Genomic DNA, 26,834 nt, shown 5'->3' with positions numbered 1-26,834 from the left:
GACAGAGACAAGGCAGCACTGCAAGGACTTTACCTCATCAGCAAGTGATTATCTCAGCCTGAGCTGGAATGTGAATAGCTCTACACCCTTACTGTTTCAGTAATTCCTTTACTTAATTCAAAAAAGGAAGAGAATTGAGAAGTTGCCACCTGTAAAGAAAAGATGTTCCAGCTTTTCACTTTGAATGCTGGATTGAAGAGTTAAACTTTGTATTATGATAGTAAAAGCTTTCAAAAATTTGAGTTTTTGAATGATCATGCATACACACAAAGCATATAAAGTGAACACTGGATTTCAGAATTTCTGTGACACTGCTGGTAGAAATTCTCTCACAAGAGATTTCTCACATGCTGGCAATATAGGAGCCTAAGAGAGATCCCACACCTGCATCTAGACAGTATACTAAGCAAAATCAGCTGAGCACCTGGGACAACCAATTACTGTGAAATCAATCCAATAAACGTTTGACAAAACAGCACAATTGCGACTGACTCTCTGTTAATTTCTGTCACTTTTAACCACATAATCTGTCAAAAAAAAATCATGCTTGCCAAGTAACAATGCTCATTTTACATCTCATCACCTTAAGATGGTGGGCTGTTGTGTACAGTTTTCCACAGCCGTCATAATCACAGCGAAAGGCTTTCTCTCCACTCTGCTGAGATTTTGCAGTCACTCTTGTTCCATGTCCTTGCAAGACAATCTTAATTTGAAAAAAAAAACAACCCCACCATGAATCAGAAAACGGATCACACACTTTACTTTGCTATCAAGTCACAGCTGATTCTGACAGGTTTCTTTTGTCTCTCTTTGCTATACCATGTATTTCTTAGTCCTCAATAAATAAATAAAAAGCAGTTCTAATGAAACTGTAAAACATATTTACTTGTAGCTAGCAAATTTAAATGCATGCATTAATTAGCCAAATAACAACAAAGTGAAAAATAATATGAAATATAAAGCCAGTGGTAAAATGACCAAATTAGTAGACAGAAGAGGCATAGATTACATCTAAGGCACTGGATCCCAAGGGAGATAAACCATAAATCAGACCACCTTCAAAGATAAGTTCAAAGGCCAAACAATAATTAAATCCACTTATAATGAGAACTTTTTGAAAATTAAGGAAAGCATTTTGTACTTTGTCAGTGATGCATGTGTTTTGATCAAACTAACTGAAGCAATTTGAGCTAGGTTCTACCCTCTGGGATGACAGAATAGGAAAATATACAGAATAGCTTTGCAATGCAACTTAAACTCCTTTTAAAGGCTTCTTCATACACTAGTATGTAAGAAACAGTCATACTGAATCATACATTATGACTGAAGAAAGAGGAAGAAGCCCAACTGTAAAAATTCTGATACAACTGTATGCAAAGTAATTAAGACTGTTTTAAAAGGTCTATATCCTTCTTTTAAACTACACATCTTTTATTACAGATTCAATTCCATTCTGAATTGTCAAAAGAACATTTCACAGAATGCATGAGGTGGGCAGGCACCTGCATCCAGCATTCACATTTTTAACTAATTCCTCTTTGTAAGTACAAGGTCCAGCAAAGTGTCTCCCCTCAGCAGCTGCTCAGTAACCTGCTTTAGGTTCCAATTGCCTGCCATCCCTGAACTCCAGAAACCTCCTGGATTTCATATGACTTGTTGTGATGCTCTTCCAGCAGACACCAGGGTGGTTAGAATTCCCCACAAGGATGTGGGCCTATGAACATGAGACTTCTTCCAGTTGTCTGAATAGCACCTCATCTACTTCTTCCTGATCAGGCACTCTGTAGCAGACAGTCACCACAATGTCACCCACACTGGTCTGCCAGCTAATGTTGACCCTTCGGCTACTTACTGGCTCATCACCCATCCCAAAACAGAGCCCTGTGCAGTCCTGCTGTTTTCTCACACGAAGGGCACCTCGCCCCCGCCTCGTCTGGCCTCATTAAAAAGCCTGTATCCATTCATTACAGCACTCCAGTCATCTGAACTCTTCTGCCACATCTCCCTCATCCCAATGAGACTGTAGCCCTCAGACTTCTAATTCCTCATTCAGATAGATCAGAAATTGGACTGCAAACAACTTTCCTACAGATTCTTTAGGGGGGATGAAGTTACCTGTTCCCTTCAGACTGTCCGAAGACTAAAGATGCAAAACTGATAAGAAACTTCGAATCAACTGTAATGTACAACACCACCACTTCAGAAAAGCTTCTCAGGAACCATGGGGAAAAACAACCTCATGAATAAAGAAACTCATCACTAACAATATTGTTTAACCTATGATACCATTAATCACAGAAATCACTTCCAATACATTAAGAACCATGAAAACAATGCTTGGTTGAGCACCTTCACTTAAGCATTTTTTGATTTGTTTTTTCTCTTGGTAAACCTGCTAGTATTTCTTTGCTATTTCATCATGTCAAAATACGTATACTGTTGCTAAGATCTACTCTGAAGCTGAAGTATGCCGAAGTTTAAAAGAAAATTAAAACAATTCTATATCAATGTGTTATTTATAGTATCTGTATTATAGTATCTGTAAGGAAATAATATAATAATTATATATTATTTTATATAGATATAATTTTACCAATATTGAGATTAATACAAAGGGGGGGAGAATAAAACAAAAATAGCACTTAGGAAAAAATCAGTTGAACATCACGAGCATCTGTTTGTTCAAATAACTATTTGCAGAATTAATTATGTGTTTCTCACAACGCATTAGTTGGTATGACTTGAGGATTATTAAGAATTCAATTAGTATTATCATTACACAAGGACAGATATAGTATTAAAATTACTGTTCTTAGAAGATAATGCACTCTAAAACAACTTAAAAATTCAGATGTTAGGCACAAAATGAGAAGAACAAAGCAAATAAAGCACCTTTATAATAATGTGAAGCTTCTTGAGAGGAACCGTGTCCTTCAAAATACTTTTAAACAGACAAAATAAAACCCTCTGAAATTGTAAAAGAAATCAAATGCATCCTGACAGGTAGCCAAGGAGAACAACAAAGGTTACAATACCAAAATTGTACCTGAGGTTTTTGTTCACCTACAAACTTCAGTCCTATGATTCTGCTTTCATTATGAACAGATGGGTATGACAGGTTTGAAAAGAAATACTGTGTGATAGCCGTTTGGTCACACATAGTCTTTTGTTTTCACATGCAGAAATCACAAAGGGGTTTTATGCTTTTTTCTTTGGTGAAAAACCTAACCAGATGCAAGTTCGAATGACTGTTTAGCAGAATGACATCTGTTTTGTTCTTGTGTTACCCGTGGACTTAAAAAGTTTATAAATATACACTTATTTAACACTATACCTAAATATAAGACTGTTTTATCAGTATGTAATACATTATGTAATACATTACGTAATATATACTAATACAATAATGTAATACAATGTAATACATTATTTCAGAATGAGTTACAACTACATATCTGTATCTACTTACATCAAGATGTAATCATGATTAAGATTTTCATAGATCATTGACAGATTTGGGACCCTTCACTTGGCCAACTGAAGTCACCTTATAGGGGTTAGAATTTGAGACTAAACCTTCTGAAATATCAGATCTTTTTTTTGTTTGGAACATATAATGCTTCATAAGATTGGCACATTTCCATATGCCATATATGTTGTCATATATGTGTAAGATAAAGCAACCTTCAGACTCACTTTAATTTGTTTTGAGCTGAGGCTGAAATCAGCATGTAACTGGATACTGGTCACAGGTAATTTTCCTTAATAGCCTCTTACTTCTAGGTAAAACCAACCAAGATCTTAACTCACTCTTCCCTGAATTTTTTGTTTTGTTGAAGTTGTATCCCTATTGCAACCTACAAGTGTGCAAAACCTCTACATTTCTTGATTTTATTTATGGAATATATTCCAGTACCATCAATAATGCACACATTAGCTATTCTCTCCTTTCACAGCCATGCCACATAGGCAGCAGTGGGGTGTGTGCAGCTTTAAATATTGTGGAACCTAGCTTTTAAAAAAATTAAGAATAGAGAATTTTGAGGCAAGCCTGTAATTCTTCTTTTCATAGGTACTATACTATACCTTGAAAGATATTTTTCCTCCTTGTCTTGTTCACTGCCTCTTAAATTAAAAGGGAAACCCAGGGTTTCTCTGACCACACCTTTCTCAATGCAGTGACTACCATTTCTGATTGTTATCTGAACATGTGAGAGGATAGGGGCTTTATTTTTTTTGTTGTTGGTCACAATTCTTTGAAGGCCACAATATGTTTTGCTTTGTCTTTTCCTTTGACAAAATATGTTATGATGACAAATACCACTCTCCTTACATAATTTTATGGAGACGTAATAATGTGCACCTGTATTTTCCACTGGCCTTTGAACTTCTAAGTTAATATTTTCATACTGAAAAAGTTTTTATACTTCTACATACTATCAACATAAATACAGAAAAAGAAATGGAAGTATTCTTCTGTTTCTTTAAGCATTCACAACACTCTTATCTACTAATCAAGAGCAACACTTGTCTACCCATTACTTGCAAAACCCACAATAGAAGTCAGAGACTCTAACAGCAAGTGGAATCAAAATAAGTCACCAAAGAGAGAACCGTTTCAGGTATATGTCTGGAATTGTCTCTCTTGAGAAGAACATTCATTAACTGAATCAGCATTCCTTCTGCTTTAAGGACTATAAAAAGTCAGTTCATCCTCTGGAAAAGAACTTCTGAAATACTTACATGCTTACTGATTAAATACTCAGGTCATCTTGAAAAAAATCTTAAAAATCCAACATAATTTTTAATTACCTTTTAACAGAAAGCCCCCAGAAAACAATAAGCATGATTTTTTTAAAATCCTGTGAAAGGATCTTGCACAAAGTGAGAAATATGACCTATCTGTATAGGTCTGAGATCTAAAATTCCTCAAGGGTAGCAGCAGACCCTAGTTCATCACTACACAGGACTTCCTATCATGCATGCTCCTGGGCAGAAAAGACTGAATAAAAAGATATTTTTAATTATTTTGTATTGGGCTACATACCTGCATTTTTTTATCTTGTTCATTTTCACCTATCATTCCTGTGCCACTAACACTGTCATTTCCATCAATAGACACCTGAAAAATGAAGTTGAAATGGAAAAAAACATTTACAGGTTATTTTTATTCATCTGAAAAACAGAGGGTTACAGGCAGTTCCTGAGGGCTCATTTCACAGCTCTCTAGCTCCCTCTTGAAACATGGTTATCCTATAGTACATTAGCTTACATGAAAATCACCACTTGTAGCACCTGCATTATAGAATAGGTAAAGTGAACATCTCAAAGTTGTCTTAAAACAAGGTAGGAAAGACAGCAAGAATCAAGAATGTTAAATTAATAGACTGACAAAAGTATTAAAATAGATTAATAAATTTAACAATACTGAGTTCTAACAGCAAAAATAAAAAAAGAAAACGTTCACTTATTTTATAATAGGGATATATCTCTCACTCCCTGATAAGCTGAATTTATTTGAACTCATTTGGATCAAAATACCTAAGACAATGTGTTACATCTCAATTTGAAATAGTAAAAATTACAACAACTAAGCAAAGACTCATGTATTGTTCCATAGACTTATTTTTAAAAACAGCCTAAAGAAGAAAAAGGTATTGCTGCTTTTCAAGGAATTTATAAAAAGATCTGAAAGAGTATCAGATGTTAATTTGCAAATTTTATTTAAATAAAGATATAATTGCCCAGTTAAAAAAAAAACAACAAACAACTAACAACTCTCATATTCATCACTCATATACACACATAAGACACTCATACAACAGTGTCTTATTAATCACTGCAGAATAAACTAATTTCAAGTGTACCTCATATCTTTACTTAGACTCCCATTCCTTAATTGCCTCTGTATTGAGCACAGGCATTCACAATACTCTCTGCCTCCATTATACTCAAGGCTGAGATTGATACACTTAGATCTAGCCTAAGCAATGTTATTGTTTTCCAAAATAGTTTGGCAGGAACCCTACCACTTATACCCTTTCACTAAAGAGGTCATAGGAGGCCCCTAAGAACGTTAATGGTTGTGTGAAGGATCGCACAAAGCATCATCTACCAGCATTTCGCTTGGAGACGGAAGATGAACTTGTCCCATAAGAGGTTTTCAGACTGAACTATCTTTCTAAATTAGACAATTGTGAGCAATATACTTTTGGCAACTCTGAGCTAAAACAGTGAAGAGGCAAGTGCCCAAGCAGAGGCAAGTTTATATTACAAAGATACTGCAAAGACAATCTGCAAGCAGGTAATTCTTGGATTTTTTTTTTTCTTTTTTTTTTTTTTTTTTTTTTTTAAAGGAAATAGCCATTTTGGGACCTTCTCCTGCAGAATTTTTAAAGGAAGGGAAGAGAACCTGCACAGAAAGGAGATCCAATCACTTCATCCTGAACTGCCTGTTGTTGGTTGAGAAAGGAACTGGTGACATGAAATTAAAAGTTTATCAATACCACTGGACACAAATGATCTAAACAGAATGCGTGTGCCTGTATGTAGACATACACAAATCCCAGGAACTGTACTTTTTCAGCAGCTGAGGTATCACAGGAAAACAGCTTTATGGAAGAAAACTATGCACTGTAACCTCTTCACAATTACATTTCATATCTTCTGACTTGATATTCACTAAGAGCAATGATCTCTTTTTCCCTTGGTTGCTCTGGAAGGAAGGTGGCATTGACTTAGCCCAAAATTAAGAGGACTCTAGTTAAGTCTTTGGATGTGTTCTGCAAGATGTGGAAAAGTTGTACTATGCCTAAAGGAGAACCAAGGGACAATGAAAAATGTACGTGTTCCACCTCTTCCAGTGAGCTTCAATGTGGTCTTCTTGGATTCTTTGTACAAACTCTCTTACAGAATTTCTAAACTGATCTTGGACAGCCTACTGATCTTTAGTATTTCTGCCTGTTATGTAGGACAGAGGAACAGAGAAGAACCACCATTCTCCAAATCCACCTTCAAAATTTTCTTCATGCTTTTAAGTTTTGAAGAGAAAACCTTCAAAGTTAACAAAAAAAGCAAAACACTCAATTTTAAACCTATTTTTTGCAGTACTGGGAGAATTCTGGAAGGACTCCAAGGAAGATCTTTGAGCTCCTCCTAAAAGACTGTCTGAGATTCTAAAGAAAGATTTACTGTGCCTTCAATTAAGAACACCTATACTGAGTCAACTAAAGGTCAATCTAGCACACCATTTTGTTTCCAAAAGCAGCCAGTAGCAGATGCTAGAAAGAATTAAAGGAACAGGCCAAGCATGTCGTGATACAGTCCCAGAAATATTCTCCCAACCTCCAAGCAACTTGTGCCTTAGGAACTTCCTGAACTAGAAGTCACATGTTGCTACCTAAGAGCCCTGGATACATTTTTCTTCTATGAATTCATCTAATTACTCTCTGAATCCAGGGACATATTAGCATCCACAATATCCTAACAAGCAATGTCATGGCTTAACTTCATGCTGTTTGAAAAAGTACTTTTCCCTTGTTTTTCTTGAACCTGTCACCTGCAAGTTCCATATGATGTTTCCTAGCCCTTACACTGGTAAAGACAACATCAAGTCACTACTCTTCTCTTTGCCGGTTAAAATTTTATAAAATTCTATCATATACTTACCTTATGTATTTCATATGTTTGGTCATCATTGTTGCCCCTTCCTGTACCTTTTTCAATGTTCCTATACCAGCTGCTATGAAAAGTATACACTGCCTCACTATGAAGCATACACAGACATGAAATAGCATCAGAAAACCGTATTTCTCCTTTCAAGAGAAAGACAGGGTTGTGACTATTAAGCTATTATTTGCTTTTGTACGTATGCCATTCTACTGACTTTCCCTGAGAGGTTCTAGCAGTACTTTTCAGAATAAGGTTCTGAGACAAAAGCTTAAAGAAAATAAACAGAATTTTTCCTAGACACACACAAGTACACTATAGAAACCAAATTCACACTACAGAATTAAGAAACACATCTGGAGATGAATATGACAAAACCACAAATTTATTTGCATTTCTTCTGTTTCTTCTTCACCTTCTCAAATCAGAAACTCATACATAGCTCCTTGTTAAGAAGGACAGTTATGACTGATTAAAACTTAAATTAAATAGTATCTAGGGAACGTGTAAAAGCTTGTCACTACAGCTCAACTAACCTTGAATTACCTTTTATTTCATGAAACGTTAAGGCATAGCCAAACACAACACAATCTGACTGGCTCTTAGGATCTCCTCAATTATAACAGACAGAAGCATAATGGGAAGAAAAGTGTATAAGCCATTTAATTATCCTAACCGGCCTTCTCCCAAAAACCTGACAACTCTCAGTGACACTGGACAACAGATTTTAAAATGTATTCTACTCTTATTCCAGAGGAATACAAGCACTGATGGTAGTCATCCAGCAACTGGAACACTGCTAAACTAATGTCATGGAAGGTGAACTGCCCATTATTATACGTACATCATGCTTTACAGAAGTCCAGTAAAGTGGGTAAGATGAATTTTGAGCATCATACTATATTTTAATATTGAAAATATGGATCAAAGAAGTTTTTTCCAAACTCAGTAACTGTCCAATTGTCTACTTTATGCTTCATACCATGCGTTGTCCTTGCCCAGTACAGCAGGCCCTACTCTTCCCTACGCAAGGAAAAAAAAAAATAAAATCCAGCAATAGTGCCTGAACAAGAATAATTTAACTTTGTCCTTCTTTTCGAACATGGTCCTTTCAAAAGGCTCCTTTCCAATTCTACATTTTAGAGAAAATTATTATTTAGCTGTCTAAACACTTTCCAAGCAAGTCTGACTCCACATCATTTCAGCGTTCAATCTTCTGTCCTTTTTATGTAATGCTACACACCAGAGCTGCTCATGATAGCGAAGCACTGTCACGACAATTTGGTGTTCTCTCTTCTAAGAGTCTGGAGACTCTTAATTATTATTTTAATTTTAGATCACAATTGGCTTTTGCTGCCAAATATCTTGTGATGCTACATTAAAACCTTATGGATAGAGAAAATAACTTTTAGTATACCTTGGCTGCGTATTGCTCCAAAGCACTGATGGTATCTGGGTCAATGGCAGCATCCCCTGTATGAAGACCTGCCACTGTGCCATCAGCTTGAATGGCTAAAATGGTGTCTGACTGCGGCATCTGCACCGTGTGGTGAATGTAGGCAGTAGTGCCGTCCTCCAGCTGGACTGCTTGTAATGCACTCTGGTCGTAACTGTCTGAGAAATAACATTACAAAGTGTTATGAAAGAAAAGGAGTAGCAACATCTGCATGTTACACGAGGAACTACTGCTATTCAGGAAATGTCTCCTGAAGTCATATATATGTATGAAATATATGAGAAATATAACCACTAGTATACAAGAAATATATAAACATTTAAAATATTACTATGAATAGCACTGATTACATTTTTTTCAAGTCAACAGCTCCTACAGCTTTATTTCTGTACACTTATAAATGTGTAAAATAAATTTTATATTGGTCTAGCTTTATTTACAAAGGAAACCAGAAACACAAATATGCTTTCCATTTTGTATCCACTCAAAATGAAAATAATGTAACACATGTACTGATATCAATACTTCAGAGTTTACAATTCATAAACCTGATCATTTTAAGAACAGAATCATGCAAATACGCAAAAAAACTCCATAAAATATAGGACAATTTTAAAGGAAGAAATTATTTATTATATTCTCTCCTGATAGCACTGCTGATTGTAGAATGTGACACTAGTTTAAACGGACTTAAAATATCTACCTGATCACTTTTTGAAGAGCAGTAGTGCTATTTCCAGGACTAGTGTAATCATCTTCTGCAGAAATCTAAGGTATCATTTAAAATAAACACCTCTGCATTCTTGACTGTAAGCTGGCACATTTTCTGCCCTACTACCTACCTAATGGCAAAATCATCAACAGTATGTTCTTTAAAATTTACAATCTCTACATTCTTTATCCGATGAAGGATGGATTGACTGATTCTTACCTGCCTTCTCTTCTCATTTTCACACGTAATTATTGCTAAAATCTGTGTAAGGTAAGTGTATGTCTACTAACATGACATATACTTACTTTAATGGTATCCTGGGCTAAAGAAGAATGAAATACACTGGTTGTGATTCTGTGACTGTTTTATATGAGGTCCAAATAAGGAACTAAACCAGTCTCATTTCAACAGTTTCTAGATGTCACAAAGTAAAAGCAACAAGTAATCCACACTGGGAATCAAACTAAATGACATAATAAGTCTAAGAAGAGTATCATATTTTATATTGTTGAAGTTCTGTTGAACTCTAATGTGATAAATCAAAAAAATTACCTTTCGAGGTGTGATGAATAAATGCTGTAGTTCCATCTTCCAGCTGAACTGCTTGTCCATCTTCCAGGCGCAAGCTGTCCCCTATTGGAAGAATTAGTGTTTCAACAATAGTTTCAAAAATCATTATTTGGAAAGATTAAACGCTAAATACCTAGGATTACAAAATACCTTGGATCTCTTAATGAACAGCTATCAAGCTATTATAATGACTGTTAATTACTTAATATCAATATTTATCAGTAATACATTATTTAGAATATATTTCTTGTATTATTACACTTACTGCTTTTAGGCATGGGTACATGTTGAACATAAGCAGCAGAACCATCTTCTAATTGAATCACTTGGCCATCCATTAATTTACCATCTGAAATACACAACTAGAATTCTTACAAAATATTCTGTATGACACATCACAGTTTAAACACAGAGTTGATACTTTGCAGATTAAAATATCAATAAAATATCACAGAGGAATAATGTTTGGTAAGAGTAAGGAAGCACAGTGTGACTATACAGAGGTTTTAAGTTTCTGTGATAAAACAATGGAAAAGGCCTGATGTCCTTTCCAGTAGGCAAAATGTTGATATTCGGGTTTGAAGTGTCACTCAAGATCATCTCACTTTTGTTTGACTTATGTTCTGCATTTGATACCTGCATCTTATTAGTAGCAGAAATAAATATTTATTTTATAGCATTACTCTAATACCTGTAACTCCCAGTTGGAATTGGAACTTCATAAACATTGTACAGATTTTGCCTGACTTTACAATTCAAAGGGGTTTACAATCCAAAAACGGGATTAAAAAGGGGACTACGATTTCAATAATCTACTTCCAGTAATTGACCTACCTTTCGAATTGTGCTGTATGTAAGCAGTGGAGCCATCAGCAAGGGTAACTGCTTGCAGACTTACACCTTCCATGTTTTCCAAGTTGTCACCATCTAGTGAGGAAAAAAGTTCGTATTAACTATTATCAGCACCAAACCCTAAAAATCACAGCCACCTTCATAAACGATTACATCCACTTTAAGCATAATGATTTTAGAAATAACAATAGGAAATAGTTCTTAATTGCTTTCTGGTTTTTAAACTTCAAACATATACTAGGGTTGTAGGTTCTAGATTTTGCTCTGTAAACATGATAGCTAGAAAGTTATTTTCTGTAACTAAAAAAAGTTATAACGTCACTGAATAAATAACTACAAAGTTGAGGTTTGGGGAGAAATATTAATCAGGTCATGAGTAGCAACAGTGAAATAATTATATATATATATTTGTACCGACAGTTTTGTTTTGTACATTACTACCAGTCATTAATATACACAAATCTATTTAGAATAAAACACAGATTTAGGAAAAAGGTTTAATCACATAAAATCATAATGAAGCTGTCAGAAAACATCAAGTTTAAACCAATCTTAGATCACAACCAACTCATTTAATACGTGCTTAGATATAAGCTGAAGTTACAAAGTGTGAAATAGTAAATCTATAGTGAGAATAAAGTAAGATTTCATATTTCCCATTTTGGCACATTTACACTTCTGTTACCTTAATTAAGAGATCATTTCATTTCAGAATTAAAATAGTAAATTTAATCAATCTCAGTTAACCAAGAATAACTTGTGTTAGATTTTTCATTTAGAATATACTATGTGATTTTTGGAGTTTTATCTGAATTTCAAATAGAAAAGACTCAATAATGTTGAGATATTTTAATCTGAAGGTTCACCTTGCACAGCTACAGCTTCTGTTAGACAAAGGGTCACATGCTGGGCCTCCATTCCTCCTCCAGAAAATTCAGTCATTCCCTGAGAGTCTCGATTTATCTGAGCTAATAACATTGTCTACCTAGAAAGAAAGTATTCACAAAACATTTAAATATAGAACCAGAGCTAGTTAAAGACAATCCAAATTTAATTAATTTTTATATAGCTGCTACAGATATTTTATGTTACCTTCTGTATAAAGAAGATGCAATGAATAACTGACTGACCTGGAAAATACTTCAGAGGAAAAGAAGTTATTTGAAACAGGTAAATATTACCTCAATTAACTAAGCTATTAAGAACTTCAGGTAACAGTTACCAAATTGAAGTGCATCAACCACATTTAGATTTTAGTTAAATATTAATTATTCAACCAATACATAAAGAATAATGCTGGTAATGACAGTATATGTAATGATATCTTTTTGTCCCCAGAATTAAAATAAAGCTGACAATTCACTCACAGTCACCAATGACAACAGCAGGCCTTTAACTATATAAATTAAACATCTCTCTTGTTCCACTATGAGATTTAGAATCTACCACACTGGGAAACACACATTTCATTAATAAATCTAACTGAATGATCCAACTACTTCCCTAAACTTTCTAGAAATGCCTATTTAAAACAAAAAAAAAAATCCCTCCTTGAAAATGATAAAGTATCTCATGATAAAATATATCCATAAGATAACAGGGTATTGATTAGTGAGCAACAGTCGCAACTCTGCATGTATCTTTTAAAACCAGATACAGACATCCCTTTGGCTACTAATTTTTTAACCAGACATGTAATTTTCAGTATTACCAGATTAAGAAGCTATAAAGGAAATAAGTAACATTGCATTCTACTAACTCAGATGTTGGCTTTCACCACAGGAAAAAAAACCAAAAAACAAACCAAACCAAAAAAACACAAGAAAACCTCCCAAAGAGTCACTGAGTTCTGCAAATCCTTCAGTTAATGTAACATACACTTAAGAGGTGGATGAAGTGTGTGGGGGTAGGCAAGTCACAAGGAATTGCAATCTAGGCTACACAGCATGAAAGCAACTTTTCCCCCAACCCAGTCTTTTGATAGTCAAGAGGTTTTTTACAATAAGAAGCAGTCAGATAATCTCACAAAAAGGTTACAGATAAACAATCAAAGCTTTTAATCTCAGTATCATTCTGTGACTTGCTATTTTGTATTGCAAGGCTGAAAAGAATGATCTAGGTTTTAAAATTTACTTATGATTACATTTCTAAATAACTAAATTATTTTTACCCCTACAATCCAGAAATCTGCCCTTGAATGAGCAACTCATCAATGGTCTCCAAGACCACTGAGAAACTCATGCTTACATCAAAACTAGAGAGTAATGAAAGCAAATTAGACCATATAGATACTCCAGCACGGCTGCAGTATTTTAAAGGTTTGGAAAACTAATTTAGTCGTTGAAAATTACAGCTGAGTAATATTTTCCAAATACATCCAAGTGACTTTGAACCAGACTGTTTCCTAGAGAAGCAGGAAGCTACAGCTAGTCTCAGCAGAGAAAAAGCTGACCCACACCCAGCGGCTGCAGCTCTGCTGCTTTTGTTGTCTGAGGTGCTTCAACCCAGCGCTCTGCACAGAGCAAATGTGTTGCTACGGTCCAAACCCCGCTAACTTTTAATGGGATGTTATACCAAGGACCCACATTACCTCTTGAAATTGTTACTGACTTTGGACTAGTAACTGCTTTCCTTATTACTCATTTATCCTCCCTATCTCAAAAGAGGGACAAAACGCTGAGTTAGAAAGCCCTTTACTTGTAAACCAAAAATGGGAAAACATACTGCAGCTACAGGATCAGCTTAAACAAACACCGAAGTGGCTCTATCCTCAGCGTACTGTGCAGCAAGTAAGATCAGAAAACTGATTTTAAAAAACCCCTAAAAAAACCCCCAAACTAGACCCCCAAAAAGTTTTATTCTAGACTAGTTTGCAAGGACTGCTTCTCTGGAGATACTGCCAGCTTGTAGCAAATTAAATTAATTACAGTATTAAATGCTAGTGATGAACAGACATCGTCTGTTTTCTTAACTGCCAACAGTGTTCTATAGTGCCAATGTTTTCCATTCACTCAATCTTCAGGACATCTCCCAGAAGTAGGCTGCAAAGCAGCTAGACCATTTCACACACTGGAGAAGAAAGGTTACAACCGCTAGTTTTCACTAGAACTGTATTCTGAAATAATTGCAGTAGAGACTGAACCTCAAAGGCCTTTCAGCTTGGGTCTACTTTAGAGTATTCCCTCTGTTAGACAAAGTATCTTCTCAGAAGCCCCCAGTATCAGCCCTTAAAATAAAATAATTCCCTTCTTCCAGAGCTTATGCCTCTTCTCTCAACTCTGTGGAAGTAGAGAGGAAGCTAGTTCAATGCAGACAACTGCTAAGTCCTGAAAGGGTCAGAGCAGAACCAACTGATTGAAGGGTCAATGGCTATTTTGGAAGAAAAAGAAATCTCTAATACATGATAAATTCAAGGGCCACAGGAGTAAAAGTCTTTATTTAAATTATGTTACAGTATTTGTTATCGTAGTGCAGATGAAATAGTTACCACACAGTGAAAAAAACAAGAGTGAACTGCACACAGCAGAACAACCCTTCACTACTTTCTATTCCAGATCATCTATATGATCATGTGCTGTAACTTACAGACTGTGTTGCTGTTTTCTCCCAATTCTGACTCCTGTAAAATTATCCCTTCCAATATATCCTCTTCCCAATCCTTTGTCCTCTCACTAGATTCTTATCCCCAGCTCTATCCCTTCTTGAAGTATCAGTTTCCTTCTTCAGCCAGTCTTGTCATGGTACCAAACTTCTAAGACATCCTTCTTCCCAAATATAATCCTATCCTTCTTGTCAAAATAATCTAAAATACTCCCATGTCCACACCAACTCCTACAACTAATCCCCAAGCCTTCTCTTATTGCTAGGCTGCTCTGTATGTCCATCACACTGTATGTCTATCACCTTCCTGCCTCTTCAACTCAAAATGGTTCGTTCATGTTCAGACCCATCTTAGAAGCACATCCCCTGTAATGTTTTCCCCAAACAGCAAAACCCCAGCTTTTACTCACTCTTTGGTGATGCGGAGGTTTTACTCTCTTACTCTGCTGTGCTGGGAGGAGTACCCTCAGCCAAAAGTGGATGTGCTGCTCAATTTCAGCCTCTCTTCTTTCTCCCCAGTAGAGAAGATGGGCTAACCAGACAGTGCTATGAGCTCTGAGGAAGAGGAGGGAGGAAGAACTAAAGAGGACATCAATTTGGCCTATGTTGTAGAGAAATGGGTCAGGCTGTCACAGAGATACTGCTCTGCTACAGTGTTACTATTTTTTTCTCCTCTAAGACTGCTCAAATACACGAACAGATTGCCAAGAAAGGTTATGAACTCTCTCCATCCATCCTTGTAGGCCTTCAAGACCCCACAGCCTGGGCAACCTGGTCTAATCAGACCTGCCTTGATCATGGCTGGACCAGACAACCTCTGGAGATCCCCTCCCACTTAAACAGTTCTATGATACGTAATCATTTTGATGTTTCATTCATCCAAAACAGTATCACCATGCTGTTGGTACATCATCCACCCTGCAAACCTAGTCTCTCATCGTATTTTAATTTGTTTGCCTTGTTTTATTGAAGCCAGTCTGTTTTCATCAAGTCTCTTTCCTTACCTCAACTTGGGTCAGTCACTCTTTCTCTCCCCTTTTCTACTAACTGGTTTGTATGCTGCTTTCTCCTCAGATTCCAGCAAATATGTCCCACCTTTCTTTCAATCCAAATGTCTCCAGCTTCTTTCCCTAATCCATCTCACTGCTTTTATTTCATTGGCATCACTAAGCTGCTTCTTTGAGCCTCCTGTTTGCCAGGACTTTTGTCAGCAAGAACCTAGGAGAGAAAGATTTCCTTTACCCACTTCAAATATGGCAACTCATTAGTTAAAAAGCAGTTGAAAGCATCCATTTTCAGGAAAACACATGAACTGTGGGGTAGGGCCTGCATGGCTGCTCAACAAGATTGATGCATGTGCATTCTGCTTAAACTCAAGAGCTGTCCTACAGAAAAGACAGAAACAAGTAAAGGCTTCATCATGAGGTACTCATTGAAGTGACAACTTGAGACTTGACTTTGTGCACTCCTGCAAATCTTCACAGATCATACGCAAGTTGCAATTTTCAAAGGCACGTTAATGTTGGTATTTGGGGAGACTTTCACAGAACAGTAATGCATATTCCATTCCTGAAATGATTAGTCACCAAAACACCCCTATGGTATTCACGCAGAGAAAATCTTACCATTCTTTAAGATGGTTAAAATACTTCCCACAAAAAGAAATCAGCCTGAAACAGAAAATTATTAAACTGAAAAATTTCTGAACTAAAAACAGTGCCTGAAAGAAGGAAGCAACAGCCAGTTGCAAGAAGTGATGAAGGAACAAGTCTTGCATTGTTAGTTACAAAGCAAAAGCAGTTACTGATGCGCACTGCTGACTTTATTATGCTTTTTGACAAAAGCTGCACCAGCAACGTAAACCTCCAGTCTATTTGATAGATAAAGTCTATTTGATAGATAAAATATGCCATCCAGCAGTGTACATAGCTGCCATTTTTTTTACACACACATACCCCCCCCCCCCCCCCCCCCCAGTTCTATAAACAGAAAAAGACGTGAACTCAAGTATGCTTTAAATTCTCACCACTCAAAAACCAGTTGACGGATGCAGTTGGGAGCAGGGCAGGGAAGTTGATTAAAAATAAAGGATTTTTCATGAAGACTTCATGAAGTTGCCTACCAAGAGAGCACCTCCTATATTTTTCCCTCCACTAATATTCAAACAAACAGAATTTTCTGGGTGCTGTCACTTGTTTGGAGAAAAAATGCAATGTTAAAAGCTACGTTTTTATGTCAACTCAATCTAGCAGCTAGAAACAGGAGTCTCCACTGAAAGCTAGAAATTGAACAACAAAGAAACAGAAGGTGGGATTTAGGCACCTGAAAGGGCGTGCTGCCATGGAGCAGAAAGTGTGTTTGGGGCACTTGAGAACTCTGGCAGCTGAGAGGACAGCCTGAGGAGATCTCATATAGTGGAGAATGTGGCAGTAACAGCTGGAAATTGCCACTTAAGGAATGCCAATACCACTGTACTGCTGGACAAATTAAAAAACCTGCAGTGACAGTAGCAGAAGCTCCTTAGAGAAAACCAAGATGATGCTTAGAGAATGATTAACAGGAAATGGAATAAAGTTTGTAATAGCAGCCATGGAAGAAAACTTACAGTTATAAAATCCAATCTAGAATGTGCAGGAAGAAAAAACAGGGAAAGACAGACAACAAAAAAACTACTCCAGACATTCAGCAAACTTGTAATTGTTCATCCTCCTTGCACAGACAGCATTGAGAAGTTTGAAATAACACCCATTTAATTTGAAAATAAACATTACTTTTATTTTTAATACATTTTAAAATAAATGTACAAAATCATAATTATATAAGACTTACAAAAACAACAAATAAAAAACAATCCAGAAAGGTAAAAACCAGCAAATAATGCATAACTCCACAATACTGAAACTTTCCTTAAGGAATTTTAGGCAACTGCATTGCCACATTTGATAAGGCTGGATCCCAAAACCAGTTCAAGTATGTCAGTACAGTAACACAGTTAAGGTTTTTCTGAATTAACTACTGGCTGCATTAGGGTCCTTAAACATGATTGCAAATATCAGTAATTTCCCAAAACTAGTCTGATTAACAAATTTTTTTTAAAAAAATAATCAAAATTAGTACCTACAATTAACATTCTGTTTAAATACAGTTCAACTCATAATTAATATGCACTGCAGCCTTCCAGATCTCAGTGCAAAAAGCAACTGACATAGAGATGGAAAAATTGAGTCCAGAGAAAGTTTTTTTAGAGGACCCAAGTATATAGCCTACTAGTTGCATAAAGGCATTTGACAGCTGTAAACTCTAAAATAAAACCATGGCAGAATTAAGGCTCTCTAAAATCAGTTCCCATACGTACCTGTATGATAATCTTTTCCAGTTTTACACTGGAAATCTGTAGCAGGGTCAGAAATGAAATCTAGAACCTATGGATCCTTTGATCAAATACTTTTAAGAGATGAGACATGGACTTCTTTCTTCATCAACAGCACTTACCTTTTTCAGTATTTTACCACTGCACTGAAACACTGATTCCAGGATATAATCCATCAGATTGACTTTCAGTGAATAAATGTAACAAACTTGCTTAATGTTAGGCCCTTCTATGTGCTTTCTCCTATAATCTTAACTTCTTTTACTGTATTTTTCCAGTCTCTTGTAAAAGCAAGCAAAACATAATTAAACAGCAATTCCCATCACATTAATCATCCACTGTATAAAATGGAAACAAGGCTGAAATACAGAACAAAAACCCCTTCCAAAAAATATCTGGTAACAACAGTTGGATTCAGATAGAGGGGTAAGATATGCAATTTAATAGCAAATTACACAATTATTTTCTACATAGCAAAGAAGTATTGTGAATTATGAACCACAGGCTCTAACCCTGGCCTGAAGAAACTAATCAAGGCTGACAGAACTGTCAACTGCATAAGCATGACATACACACTCCAAGTGGCAGCACAGCAAACTTGCAGTCTCATGGTGCTCAAAGCATTGGTTTGCAGTCAAACTCAAGGCTCCTCTTTTACTTTTTGCAGTATTCCAACCCTTCTGTTCCACCAGAAGAACATCCTGATTATAATGCAGTTCAAGACTAATTCATTGCCACAGACTTGACATTTCTTCACAAAAAACATATAAATGCAAGACCAAACTTCTCACTGCCATAAACAAGCACAACTCTTCCAACTTCAGTGCGAGCAGTATGAGTCACATTTAGCCTCACATAATTACTTTTTATTCCAGCACCCCCCCAAAGTCACCACTGCACATTCCGTTTACATCTACAAATTGTGAATGTCAAAAATATTGTCAAAGATCAATGCTCACATTTTATGAAAAAAAAAAACAAACTGGATTAATCAGTGTAAATTAAAGAATGTTTACAAACCCTCACACTAACTAGTATTATAAGATTACGCACATGTGTGCAATTTCGCACTGTGGGAGTGCTAAGGATGCTACAATTTTAGTATGGCACTTAAAAAAACTGTAGTCAGATCAGAAAGCCACCCACCAAGAAGTCCTACACATGTGGAGCAGGTTGATCAGGTTGATCCCAAATACAACTGCTAACTTCACATTTCTTGAACATATTAGAGAAGAAATTATTGGTTAATCAATGGAGGTCAGAGTAGTGCCATTAGCATACTCTCAGCAGTGCTGACAGAAAGCTAATTAAACTCATGCTGCAGCTCTGGGACAAGAACCTCATCTGCAAATGCTTAGTTTAATGATCCCATTTGCCTTGGGCAGCACTATTACAACAGCATTGCTTCTAAGTAAACTCCCCCAATGACCAGCACAGCTTCCTGAGCCAGATTTGAAAGATTTGGGAATTTTCTGAGGAATGCAATGCCAAAAATCCTGCATGGAAGGCAACAAGCAATTGTCATCCATACAGCTGTTTGCAGAGGTACACAGACCAGAACTTAAAGCTTTATTAAAGTACAATAAAGTGTACTAATGCACCCACTTAACGATCAATGCACTAAAAAGACAATTCTTAATACACTGCCATGTATATTTAGCATGAGACAGGGACACATAATCTGTACCCAAACATCAAATTCAAGTATGATTGAAACCACCTATGGAATACTTGTATGTGTGTCTAGAACAGCTTACAGGAGTACTGCAACAGCAACTATGCAAACTCACCCACCAAAACAAGCCAGAAAGTTTCTCTGAACTCAGGTAGTCCTCCCTGCTCAGAGCTAAGACACATTTCTTCTCTCCCAGCCAAACCTGTATTATCAATGCTCAGATATACCTTTTTTCTAAAAAATATATAATTTTTTTTAAATCCCCTTTATTGCAGATTAATGGCAATAAATTATTTTTAACAGTCAAAAAAAGTATGGATAATTATAACATGCATGCTCAGAAACTGAACATTGGGCCCGAGATGAGAAAAAAAGCTGACCCTAAGTCATCCGATTTTCTGCTTTATGCTTGAAAAAAAATTAGAACGATTAACAAAGCTGAAAAAACCCCACTTTAAATAATTTTTCAGCACACATGTTAGCAAGATAAAGCACTAGATTGCTGTCCAAGTGGATTTTCCCCCTGGAAGTCACAAAGTGAAAACAGACTTAAATCACTTAACCAATGAACCTATGTGTTTTTAAAACTACTGGCTTTTGGAATTTTTTACCATTAAGTATATATATATATATACACAAAATACTGGCTATATTAAGAAAGCATCCAGAAGACACATGTCACAATTGTATTCAAATTACTCCTATCTGGAGTTAAAAAAAAAAGTTAACTTCTGAAGCATTTCAGGAGGCTACTTAATCCTTAAATCATCAAACCTCTGGTTATATTTGCAATATTGGTGTGTGTTTTAAACAAAACAAGGAACATGTGGTGAACAGGTGAACACTTAAGGGCTAAAAATCTGGAACAAATTTGAGACCACCTATTTTTATCAATGTTTTACTTTTCTGTCAAACACACTTCTGTCAAGGAATCACAAATGTGCCTAATTTACATCAGCAAAACAATTAATCCTGGCTGTGCCCCTTCAAATCCTGCAAATCTGCTGAGACTGCCAACAAAACAAGGAATGTTGAGTAGGTTGTTTTGTGTGGTTATGAGTTAATTAGTAATCTTACACCTAAGGTACAGATGTATCAATATTAGCCGTGACAGTTAACAGCAGTGTTTTAGTCTATGCTTGTATTTCAGGAACTAAATGGACAGCCTAATGAATCGCCAACCTTTACCCTGAATTGCAAAAAAACAATTACAAATGTAAATTGAAAAACAGTACATCTAAATATATTGTAAAAAGGCAAAGGTTGGCCTGGGATGCTATGGTATGTACATACATGTCGGAAGCAGCAGAGGAGTTACAAGAGATAGCATGGGAAGCAGAAGTCATGGGGGTGGATCAAGGGTACAAGTCAGAATGCAGACAGGAAGAAAGCAATGAAGGAATTGGACAGCAAGAGCACTGAGAAGTTGTCTTCTCCACATGTACATTCTATCCATTACAACACCTGAAACTGGAAGAATTGCCCTTACTATCACAAATGTGCTGTTCGCTTTGTGTGTGGAAACCTATCCAAATTCAGCTGAGCCCTACGAATAGTTTCACATGTGACAACTAAAGACTTCAGAATTTAATAACAGTGTTTCTCAAAGACTCCACCTATGCTGAGCATGCTTTAACCCAAAACTCTTAAGGCCAAGACTCACATGCAGCAGCAAAGGAAGATAAACATCCCACACTCTAAATGAAGCCAAATTACACTGTAAGAGAAGCAACCAATTTCAAAACTGTCGTCTTTTTAGCTTTAAAACAAAACCCATACATTTTATTGTGCCCAATACATAAGTTGGCAAGAATACACACACACACGTGCAATGTTTTAAGGAATGCCCAGAAAAGATGGTGCCCACAGAGAGACCATTACCACCACCAAACTCAAGCTGAGGAGCCCTCATCCAGTGGAACTGCTGGCAAGAAGGCAGCCAGCGGGCGGGCACTGCAGCAGCCTGCTGTTAAGACGTCCTCCACTGCTCAAACTCTACCAGTTCCCTTCTGGACAGCACAGGACAGCAAAATGCAGGCCAGCACCAGTCTGCTTAGCTGAAGTGGTACGTAATTGGGTGTATTCTAGAGACAAAACCAAACTTACAAGCCTTATTTTGGCACCCATTATCAGGGACTATTCATTGCTTTATTATCGCTGTACCTGTCTCCGCTGAGAAAGGGGATTGCCAGCTCACAACAGAAGCATGCTGACATTTCAGCATCAAAGGCTACACAGGCATGAAGACAAGAGTGAAGCCCATGTGACTTTCTAGCTAAAGGAATTTTTACACTTAAGCATTTTCTTTATTTGAGCCTCTAATATAAGACAAAGTGACTTCCACAGATAGGATACTAGAAATGAAACATTATTTCATTGCAATAATGAGAACCGTTTATGTAAATTATGCAATTTGAAACACTTCTCAAAACTGTATTAAATATTTTTACATCAAAGCTGCAATCTATTATCAAAACAACCTTGTATTATTTGACTATGTATGCTGTTCCATTTTCTGCAGTGATTCAAGTGAATAGCTTCTGACATATATACAGTTTGAAAGCTCAAGCCTTTAATGCATGAAATACAAAAAACCAAGCCACAAAAACACAGCTATGTTGTATGCTGCCATTCTAAAGCTGTATAGCAGGTACACTTACACAAAGAAGCTAGAACATACTACATACATACCCCTTCTCCTAAAAAAGCTACTAGTTAAGGACAAATTTCATTTTTCAAGTATGATCACCTCGAAGCTATGACAGAAATATCTGGTATGTAGTCCTCCAAGGTATAACAGATTTACAACACCCAAAGCAGAATCTTGAGAAAACTGACATGAGAAAACGTTTTCTTTGAAGGACTGTAAAGCTGACATCTACGTATCACTGGAAACATGAATAACGGTCCTTAAGAGTACTGGTATCACTCTGTATGTAACATCAAATAATTATCTGGTAGCTCAAACCATCAAAGAGATTTTAGACCAAGTGGAGCTGCTCAGCTGCAGGTTTAACAGAAAATTTAACTTGCTTCAGTCATGTCATTTTCTCTTTACAAACAAACAGCTCAAGTAAGACCTTATCAAATATTTTTTTTAAGTCTTTGCGTTGTCACAGGTAATTTTTTGAGAGGAGTAGCTTCTCGTTATCCTGTTCTATTAAAAGTCCTAGACAAGAAAAGCTGAAGGAGACGACAAGAGAGCAGACTAAAATACTTGAAATGATTTTGCATGGTATTTTGGTGCTGAAAGAGATGAACTAAAATAGCTGATTTCACAGGCTCCGTGCAAGGACCTTCTCCCCTGCTAGCACGGTAACAGCCGCGCTCACTGCGCTACAATACAGCAGCGTTAAAAATATGCAACTTTGCGCAGGAACAGGGAATTATTCCTTCCCGAAAGGGCGCGTATCAGGCCGCACGTTAGGCCGAGAGCTCTAAAGGCAATTGTTTTGATGTCGTTTTGCAAGTTCGCCCTCCATCAAAATGGAAGTATCACGTATGGGAAAGAATAATTAAAATGTAAAAATAAATTAAACCCGAATTTATGCACGGGGAGCGCCAGCAGGGCGCCCCGGGGCGGGAGCGGAGCACGGAGCACGCCAGGAGCCCCCCTCCCGCCGTGCTGCCCGCCGCCACCGCGCCCCCCCCCCGCCCGCACGGAGAGCGCGCCCGCCGCCGGCAGCCCCCGCCCGTGACGCAGCGGCTAACGGGCGCCCCCGCGCCCGGGCCCGCGAGGGGGGCGGCCGGCCGGGGCGCCCAGGGGCCCCCCGAGGGCCGGGGCGCCGCCCGGGACGGGGAGGGAGCGGCCGCGGCCGGTGCCGTGCCCGGGCCTGCGCGCCCCGCGGTGCGGGATGCCGGCGGCAGGCCCGGCAGGAGGGGGAGGGGCCGCGCCGCGCGGAGCGGGCGGGCGGCGGAGCCACGGCTTTATTAGTGTCGGTCGGTGCCGGCGCTGGCCGGCTGCCCCCGCTCGCTGCCCCTCGCCGCCTCCCTGCGCGCGGCGCGGAGGGCGAGGCCCAGCCCGGCGGCGCGGCGCGGCGGCCCCAGCCGGAGATGGCGGTGGTTAGAATAAGGCACACTGGGTAAAAACACATTTATATACTAACCTCGCCGAGAAATTTTCCAACAATTCCTCCGTCCGACCACCATGCACCAGGACAGGAAACGGCCGCCTCAGCGCCCGCCCGCCTCAGCGCCGCCCCGAGCCGCGCGGGCGGGCCTCGCGCCCAGCGCTACCACCGCTCCCATTGGGCGCGCCTCGACGAGCGTCACCGCCTCCGCTCGCCATTGGCCGCCTCCAGGCCCCGCTCCAATGCCCATTGGCTAGGCGCCCGGGGCCCCGCCCCACGGCTTCATGGCGTCTCGGTTATGCTGGGTTCGGGGCCGCTGCCGCCGCCATTTTGTACCGCGGGGAGCGAAGCGCCTGTTCGTCAGCGGGGGAGCGAGGGAGCTGGGCGCCATTTCCTTCTCCGGGGAGGGTGCCAGGCAGCAGCGGCGCCCGGGGACGCCGCGGGCCCCTTGACGGAGGCCGCAGGGCGGGATGAATCGAGGAAGGGGAGCGTGGGGGCCCGGGCAGGGAGGAAGCGAGGCAGGGGAGGCGGCTGCCCCTGGCACTGCGGCCGGTCCCCCGCGGTAGGGATGGAGCGGTGCGGCCCGAGGAGCCGGGCGCCAGTGGAGAGAGGGCCTGGTCCGTGGCCTTCAGCCCTGCTGCCGGGGGCCTCACAGGCAACCTCGGCTCTTCCAGCTGGGCCCGGGGCGCCGCCGTCCTCGCGATAGGCGGTGCGTGGGTCTTCGTCCCTGGCAGGGAGGGAGCCGGCGGCTGCTCGAGCGGTGCTGGAGTGCGGTGCCCGTGCCGAGGGGCAGCTGGGGCAGGGCTAGAGGAAGCGAGCACCCTGCCCTTCTGCCTCCAGGCGCCTTATTTTCTGCTGCCATTTCGGCCCAGCTCTTGCGGATAAGGGCCCTGGTCTTAAAGCTCTGCTTGAGAATATTTATCCTTACGTGATTTTTAAGCATAGAAACGTTTAATAGTCCAGCAACAGCTCCGCAGGCAAAAGCTATTACAATTATTTCAGTAGATGATTTTTCAAGAAGACGCAACTGCGAATTAACAGGAGCTATCACCACTGACAGGACAGCAGGCTCAGCTTTGTAAGGCTGGACTTCTCTGTGACAGATAAGAAAGCATTTTAAGGTTTTCTTTCCTGAAACTTCAGAATAATAGTTACAAATTCTTGTAGTCATACTGCCAAAGGTAGCTAGCTTATTTGCAAACGGGCCTAATACAGAGCAGTCTTCATAATTTCATATTTTCTTTCCTGTTTCTCAATTGGAAACTTTTGCCCAAAATACAAATTAAAGCCATCTGTTGATTTGAGGTGCAGTAACTGTGAAATACTGAAAATTCTATTTTGGGTTTACCAACTCCTTTATGTTAATAGATGTTAACATCTTTATCAAATGCTACAACTCTAGGTTTTCTATTCTGGAGTGCTTTTACTTTCAAGCATCAATATCTGAGAAGGTCTGGTTATAAAAAGCAGAAATATGCAAACCAACGATATGGCATTTAAGTTAAATAAACTACACACAGATTGCGAAGTAATGTATAATCAGTGCTACAACACCAGATGAAAAGCTTTTCCGCATTCCTCATTCTGGGTACGTGGAAAGTCCCACACAGCACAGAGAAGAGAAAAACCCAGCTCAAGGTACTCAACTCTCACTTTTATAGTCTGTAACATCATCATGGGAGAGCTCTGGACCTTCTAAGCTTTTCTCAAATTTTATAATTTTTTTTTTTTTTTAAAAAAGGACTTCCAAGATTCCTTTTTTTAAAAAACCAAAACAACTTACGCACCGTTGAGCAGAACCGCAGAACTGTACTGCACTTCCCAACTCAGTTTTAAAAAATAAACAAAATGCTAATTTCTGCATAGATTTTCAGAAGCAGTGTTCATCCACTGCTGATCATACACCAAAGATAGAGTCCCCAAGCCATGGAACACTGGTAAAGTCTGAACCAGCATACAAAGTTTGGACAAGCGTTACCTGAACTTGGCCAAGTCTGTTAAATCAAAACCCAGACATAGACAATGCTGGGTCTACTACTGACTGGAACAGCATCCTTCCTTCCCCTGGCAGCCCACAGCACCCCCGGCAGAGCAGTCCCCTCAACTGTGCTGCTCAGCACCATTAGCTTCAGTCCCTTGCTGAAACTCCAGAGAAGGATGCAGCCGTGGATCATGGTGCTGAATACACACACAGCATCAGGAGTACAACTGCCTGCAGGATGAACTGCTTAAGTACAGTGCTTGCAGTTCCTGAGCAACATCTCAAGGGAGGTATAAGGGGACAAATGCAGGCCCAGGAGGTGAAAATGGATAGCAAGAGTATGAGCAAGGAGTGAAAGGGAACTTTAGAGAAACATGCAAAGATAAAATATGCTGAGAAGCTTCATGTTTCTATTCAAGAACCGATAGTCACAAGAGGAGGAAGCTTCCTTTAGAAAAATACAACTTAATAAGATTTATTTGGTATCAATAACTAGGCAGTTAAAACCATCTGCGTGTTTATTGTCGGGTATTCTGTAATTAATCCACTGCATACTTCTTGAATTTTGCAGTAGTAATCCTAGGCTACAAGAGATTTGAACAGAGCTTTGCTGCACTACACTGACACCTATTAATAATTCTTTTAAGATAGTGATTCAGAAAAAAAGGGTATTAAATTTACCGAGTATGTCAACATTTCAAAAACCAGTGTATGACATAAGCTTTTTGTATTATAACAGTTAAGAGAACTGTGGTTGTGCCTAACATTTCTGCTTGAAGAAATATTTGAGAGGAAAATACAAACCTTATAGCTATATTAACTAGAGACTCCCCAGTACTGTAAGAATACAGCTACATTCAAAACACCACACTGAAATAAG

At 38.7% G+C, this 26,834-nt stretch overlaps 1 protein-coding gene across 2 annotated transcripts in view; it reads right to left on the bottom strand.

Annotated features, from left to right (window-relative positions):
* Positions 1-24,090, bottom strand: part of ZNF143 (zinc finger protein 143) — a 43,365-nt gene extending 19,275 nt beyond the window's left edge. Inside the window, exons 1-9 of one of the 2 annotated variants that reach the window (XM_074918093.1) lie at positions 24,010-24,078; positions 15,863-16,076; positions 12,125-12,243; positions 11,241-11,333; positions 10,672-10,755; positions 10,389-10,469; positions 9,086-9,282; positions 5,048-5,122; positions 584-703 (exon numbers count right to left, since the gene is read on the bottom strand). In XM_074918093.1, the coding sequence (XP_074774194.1) occupies positions 584-703; positions 5,048-5,122; positions 9,086-9,282; positions 10,389-10,469; positions 10,672-10,755; positions 11,241-11,333; positions 12,125-12,236 (762 nt within the window). In that variant the 5' untranslated portion in view covers positions 12,237-12,243; positions 15,863-16,076; positions 24,010-24,078. Of the gene's footprint in view, positions 1-583; positions 704-5,047; positions 5,123-9,085; positions 9,283-10,388; positions 10,470-10,671; positions 10,756-11,240; positions 11,334-12,124; positions 12,244-15,862; positions 16,077-24,009 lie in introns of both variants that reach the window. The other variant, XM_074918094.1, reaches the window with a different exon arrangement.
* Between the last annotated feature and the right edge of the window lie 2,744 nt (positions 24,091-26,834).

The sequence above is a fragment of the Athene noctua genome, chromosome 14 (assembly GCF_965140245.1).
Source record: "Athene noctua chromosome 14, bAthNoc1.hap1.1, whole genome shotgun sequence".
NCBI lineage: Eukaryota > Metazoa > Chordata > Aves > Strigiformes > Strigidae > Athene > Athene noctua.
The sequence above is the reverse complement of the archived record's forward strand: the minus strand, read 5'-3'. Positions and strand labels throughout refer to the sequence as shown.